This window comes from Pistacia vera, unplaced genomic scaffold (assembly GCF_008641045.1).
Source record: "Pistacia vera cultivar Batoury unplaced genomic scaffold, PisVer_v2 Contig598, whole genome shotgun sequence".
Classification (NCBI taxonomy): domain Eukaryota; kingdom Viridiplantae; phylum Streptophyta; class Magnoliopsida; order Sapindales; family Anacardiaceae; genus Pistacia; species Pistacia vera.
Window position 1 is genome coordinate 368,361 of NW_022196443.1, and position 6,231 is coordinate 374,591.

General features: G+C 35.6%; 1 protein-coding gene and 1 pseudogene across 1 annotated transcript; both read right to left on the reverse strand.

Annotated features, from left to right (window-relative positions):
• Window positions 1–436: 436 nt before the first annotated feature.
• On the reverse strand, window positions 437–1,236 carry LOC116110158 (annotated as a pseudogene).
• A 1,739-nt stretch (window positions 1,237–2,975) lies between these two features.
• Window positions 2,976–5,465, reverse strand: LOC116110159 (aluminum-activated malate transporter 12-like). The gene is made up of 6 exons (XM_031396388.1): window positions 5,075–5,465; window positions 4,819–4,959; window positions 4,195–4,467; window positions 3,997–4,115; window positions 3,770–3,907; window positions 2,976–3,686 (listed from the first exon to the last, which is right to left on the reverse strand). Exons 1-6 carry the CDS (start codon window positions 5,463–5,465, stop codon window positions 3,033–3,035), a joined length of 1,716 nt encoding a protein of 571 aa, XP_031252248.1. The 3' UTR covers window positions 2,976–3,032.
• Between the last annotated feature and the right edge of the window lie 766 nt (window positions 5,466–6,231).

Here is a 6,231-nt window from a genome sequence, read left to right on the forward strand (position 1 = left end):
CGACCGAAAGAGGCAATTATGCATTTGAAAATAAGATTATGTCAATTCCATCTGCAAAGTTCTTGCAAAACTGTTCCCCGCCATTTCTACTTTGGTGAGAATTTGACAAAAGAGTGTCACTAATGTAACTTTAAAGAGTGCTTTCTGAAAAGCTAATTATCCATAAACATTTTCATGAACACAAAACTGATATCTCTGTAAAAATCAGTCTCTCCCACCCCCCTAACCTATCTCAAGCCCCTTTGGCTCCTCAGTCTTCCCACCAAATATATAAATGATTTCCTTGTTTAAACAAATCTCTCCCTTATGCAAATATGCTCCACTATTGGAACTGAAAGTGAAAGTTCTAAAAGAAGTGCATTATTCAAGGTCAGTGGCTCCTGCGGCATAATTTAATTATCAGTTACAATCAAAACATATACTTCATAACAATAAACTAATCTAAACTTAGTATAAGTTGCAATTGAGGACTACAAAAAACAAGCACTTCATCGATAGTAGCCCTGGATGTCATCACCAAAAAATAGACTCCTTCCCATCTTTCTCTTGGCATCATGACAAGCCCATCTAGACTTCCCTTGCGAGGTCCCAACACCGGATTGGTATCTGGTCCGGCGAACCCGCATGACTGGGGGCAGGGGGCCCACATGAGCAACCCATCAGCCCCAAACTGAGGCCCACTCGAGATATCAAAAAGGGCTGCACCACTGCCCCCAACTTGGTAGAATGAATGGATCAATTTCCTCATTATCTATCCAATAAAAGAGAAAGGCATCAAAAGATCATAATAATCATCAGTGCTCCTATAGCCTTAGAGTAAAAGCTCCAAACTTGAATGACTTGTTTGTGTATCCGATTACACACATGGTCCTTGAAATCACAGCAGCTGTGGAATCACTTGCACTGAACCATCATGGTGGCCTGGTAGCAACACTTCGGTCTCTACCTGAGCATAAATTGTGAAGTTTTAATGTGAATGGGATGAATTTTAACTTCAAGTTTTGATTGAAAGATAAAAGTTACCTCGGAGGAAAGTTTTGTCCACCAGAGAAAGGAGAAGGGAAGATCAATGTGTGATGATAGTTAGGCTGTGGAGTTTGATCATTGTCAGATTTTCTTGCCAAAATTCCAACCAAACAAGCTACGTGGGGTTGATTTGATTTGATATCCAGGTCTGGAAAATTGCAGAGTTTGTGCACACAAAAAGCCATTAAAAAAACCCAGTTTCTCTTGCATTCATGAATCCTCGTCAAACTTGTACGAAACAACACATCTTATGCCGATTATTCTGAATTGTCATCTTCCTATGATATGTTTTACGGCCCTGTACAATTCTATCAATTAAAATTTTATTTTAAGAATAACAATGAATAGACATGCAATATTTATGACAAAAGTGCAAACATAACGGATAACTATAAGCAAAATTGTGATTCATTTGATATAGCCTAAATATGGCTAAAAAATAAATCGGCTTTTGTGGAAAAACAAAATCTAAGTCAAAGCGCAAATGGGAGAAGGAATAAGTTAAATAAGTTTTACAATTTAAAGTTAAATAAGTTTTTTAGAACAGCAACGGGTCCATAGCTCAGTGGTAGAGCATTTGACTGCAGATCAAGAGGTCACCCGGGGTTCGGAAACCCGGTTGGCCTTTTAAACAATTTTATCCTATAAATTCCATTTATTTATTTTTTAATTCGTTAATACAGTGATTCACATAATTTATCTTGTTATGAAAAAAGAATAGTAGAACTTAAAAGCTTGTGTACATTAATGGATACCAAGCGGAAAACCATAATCTATTTCTTTCAAAAAATTACCATATAACTTCCAATCATTTTAAACATTCTAAACTCTTTACATGTCAATAATTTAAAATTGTGTACTAACTTTCATGTGAAAATTGATACCATCTTCAAAACATCTCATCATGACTATCAGTCACTTAGGTTATAAATTAGTCACTATTATCTTGAATAAATTTTTTAAATGATATATGTTATGCCTAAAAAATCAGGGCTGACGTCAACCTATGTCAGCAAGCACCAATCAGGGTTCAAGAAGACTTTGCACCATCCAGGAGCTACCACATCACTCATGACAGGAAGAATATGGTTGTCATCAACTTGACAGATTCACGTTTTGTCTATAAGTGATAGAGGTCTGTACACTTGTCTAAGCCCCAGGTAATTTGTGGATATTTCTTAAGTTATCAGCCAATGGAATGCAAAGAATGACTTGCACGACACCTATCTACTTGTAGATTTATAATCATTACTTTGAATTCTTCAACTATAAATAGATGACTCTCCCTCTCATTTTCGGGATTCTGATCTAAAAACTTCATTTTGATTATAATCTTTATTTTCAGAGCAAAAACAACATATGAAAAAAAGACTGACTTGATATTCTTTCTGAATATTAAGTTATTGTACCTCTGTTTGCTATTCACTATATGCGACCTCTTGTAATATCTCATATATAAAAGAAACAGTAGAGGTAGTCACTTTAAGCATCCGAAACACCTTAAAAACCATCTCTCATTTATTATTTAGTCTTTGTATTCAATTATCCCAATCATTCACATGTAATTCTAAGAGTAACTTAGCACCTTGCATGTGTAAGACATTGGTGTCAAAATCAAACATCAATAATATATATGTCATTAAGTTAGAAAATCATTCTACAAATAAATTTAGGGAGAGTAAATTTATGCATTGAGTAATAGAGGAACAAAATTGGGAGCGAGTGAGGGGAGAAACGAATCAGAGCAATATAGAACTGAATCTTAACGGATCATTACAACAAGATTATTTTGCCCCTTAGAATATCCGGCGGCACGAATTTAAATTGTCTAAGATAATTAGGCTAAATATTTTCAAGATATTCCCAAATTTATTGAAGCTTATAAGAAAAAACCACTATAACTTTAGAAAAAATTATTAACAAAAAAAAAATAAATAAATAATACAATGACATGAAATTTCAATACACAATCAAATAAGAGTATATCTAACTAACAGTGAAAACCCTTATTCTGCGGCATGTGAAGGCAAATGATTATCCCTTTCAGACGGCCTTTCACAGGTCACAATGATCTGATCATCACCATGGTTGAACTCTTTGAAGCCTGCAACTCTCCCCAGTTCTTCAACTTCCTCAATGACACCATCGAGCCTCGCCACTATCTCCAACAGCAAAGAAGCAAAAGCAGCAAAGGGAAGCGCTTCCGAGAATTCAAGGCTCATTATTGCAATTTTACTCAGCTGTGGCCTCAACGTCTTCCGGTCGGCTTCGGGTGCCCTTTTGGCTCTCCATTCTAGCAACGTGGAGGGGTCGGTTTTGCTCTTCGTTTTCCATTCGAGCAACGCAGAAGAGTCGGTTTTTACGCTCGATAATGATATTTTTGCTTCTTTTTCTTTTTGTTGCTTTTGCGTTGCATGTGCAGCTGCTAGGGCTAGCATGTTGCCAGCATGGTTCTCGTCGGCTCCAAGAAACAGCCTCGGCTGAGATTTTATGGCGGTGTTGAGGTCTTCTATGGCTTCATGGAGGTGATCGGAGAGTATCTCCGGGGAGCAGTGGCGGTGATTTTTAACACTACTGGCAAGTTCTGTAAGCGCTTTTGAGACTTCGCAGGCAAGGCGAATGCATGGATCTTTGAAGAGGGCTCGAACCGATTTCGGAGTCTATAATCAAATTAAAATTTAAATCATATATACAATTATGATCACTCAAATTGCAATTAATTAGAATGCTGTTTAAATATTACCTGAATTTCAGTTTGCAAACATCCATGAAGAGCAACAACTGTATATCCAAATTGGCGAAGAACTGTTCCCAGTTTCAGATATTGGTTACATGGAATTTTGTGTTTAGCGTGCCTAGGCTCCCAGCTCGCATAAACTGCCTGCAAAACTCAAACTTTCACTTCAATTAATACCCAGAAAAAGTGAAGAAGTTAACAGCTTAAATTACAGTAGAAATTAAGAAACTTACAAGAGTTTCATCATTGGATTTGGAATCCAAAACAACCCTGTAACCTTGGTAGATAATATCATCTATTTCTTGGCCTACTCCTTCAGTATCATTATCATTGAAATATTCTTTCACACAAGCTGCAAAGTTAACACATAACATTAAACAAACTAATAACATTGAGATGATAATTAAGTTTAATTATCGGTTCTTAATTACCTTCGATGGATTTAGCGAGGCCTTCGAGTTTGGTGAGAGTGGAATTGTGGAGGTCTTGGCCTGACCAAATAGGAAAGATCAAAAGAGTCATGCAGAGGCAGATGCCACAGCCAATGCCGATGGTGTAAAATCGTTCTTTTGCGATGTTCAATACATTGTCAACACGGTAGCTTGATAAGGTAATCAAGTTAAAGGTTAAAAGGAATATCACAACACCATAGTCATAGTTCTTCTTTATGGAAGGAACGAATCTCATGTATGTAGCTCCAGCTCCTGTTAGATTCAAAATGGAAGATTTTACAACTACTCAAAATCACTCAATCATCTTTGATCCCTACCTTACTTTTGAGTTTCATGTAAACATTTGAAATGTATATTCTTAATTGACACAATCCAAAAACCGTATGAAATGAAAGAATGAACACCAATTAATATTTGTTATTGAAGATTAAATCTGTAACCCCTTGACTCATTGTCAAAATATTTTATATTCATCTCTTACTCACATCAAAGAGGAATGCACTTGAACTCCACTATTAATTTGAAGTGAGTAAGTGATAAATCTACAATATCTTAACAGTGGATCCGGGTGTAAAAGAATCATTTGAGACTAACGAAATTTACCTACTAGACAAACTGCAACACTAATGAAAACAGCTCGGAAAATATGACCGGAGGCGTCTGAAATATATTCAATGAAGCAGCCTAAGAATCCTGCTGAAAATGTTCCCAATCCTCTATTCAATCCTTTGTAAAAAGTTGCACCTGTACATAATAAGAAAGAAAAAAGTATATATATATTAATAAATTGTATATGCAAACATTGTTAATTTTTCCTTTGAAATCAAAGCCTTAATTCGCAGAAAAGATAAGCAATAACCTGCATTGAACTCAAGCACAACAACCACAGTCATCACAGCCCAAATGCCACTGTCATCAAACCTTTTATGCAATGGATCAATCAAATACAACTGTGAAACCAGTGTTAATGCAACCCCAACTTTCAGAGCATGAATCACTCGTCGATAATCTTCTTCACCCACCTTCCAAATTGTATGCCACCATGAACCCAGAAATTTCCACACTCTCTGATCAAACCTTTCAAGATAATTCTTCAAAAATCCACCAAACTTGCAGGTTGAATGCCACAACAACCCCGGAAACCTCCTCACTTTGTCACCAAAAACTTGAGCGCAATTTCGGTGAGAAACCGCATCTCCCGAAGCCGTGTGATCCTCCATCTCAATGCCAACATGAACCCTCGTAGACATGGTCAATTTCTCTAGAAACAATTATCAATCAGTAATACTAGACCATGCATATAGATATAGTGGTACTTTCTTGAAGTTTATATAAGAAAAGCACCCCATTTTGCCGAAGATACTAAGGTTAATACTTAATATATATACATGGAAACTTCCCGGATTCACATGCAAGACAATATAAAGTGAAAGAAAAATATATATTAAAGTGAGTTCACACAAGGGGGTGAGATTTGTAGATAAGTCAACTTGACGTAGAAAATTTAAGTTTTGGTAAGATAAATAGTTGTTTCTTTGACAATTATATATTATATAAATCTCTGGAGGAATGAAGAAGAAATGGGAAATCTGAAAGTTAATAAGATCACGGGTTGAGTTGGAAATATACATACTCAGTAAATATCAAAGGAGTAGCTGAATTTGATTGTATGGTGATCTAGCTTTCTTTTTAATATATTTTTTCTTGTTCATAATATATCTTCCATTTCCATTTATATACAACCCCGCTGCAATCAATATCAAAATTTACATTATTTAGCAGCAAGAAGAAATCAAACTTAGTAAAATCATAATTGTGTTGTTTTTGCTTCTCATTGTTCAAGCAAAATGAACTATAAAGTATAACAATAGACAACAAGAAGCATGTGAATTCCTAAATTATTTCTACCTTTTTCATAAACTTCAAAATTAAAATCACTATAAATCCACTAAGATCGAGGAATAACATATAGTTCAGTCCAAATATTGTATTCTGAAATTTAACTACTAATCATCA

What these genes read in the sequence shown, in the direction of transcription:
- LOC116110159 (XM_031396388.1), bottom strand. Translation starts at nt 5,465, where the DNA reads ATGTCTACGAGGGTTCATGTTGGCATTGAGATGGAGGATCACACGGCT. An exon ending in TGTGCTTGAGTTCAATGCAG is followed by an intron (nt 4,960 to 5,074) that starts GTTATTGCTTAT and finishes TATTATGTACAG; the next exon opens with GTGCAACTTTTTACAAAGGA. An exon ending in TGTTGCAGTTTGTCTAGTAG is followed by an intron (nt 4,468 to 4,818) that starts GTAAATTTCGTT and finishes TGAATCTAACAG; the next exon opens with GAGCTGGAGCTACATACATG.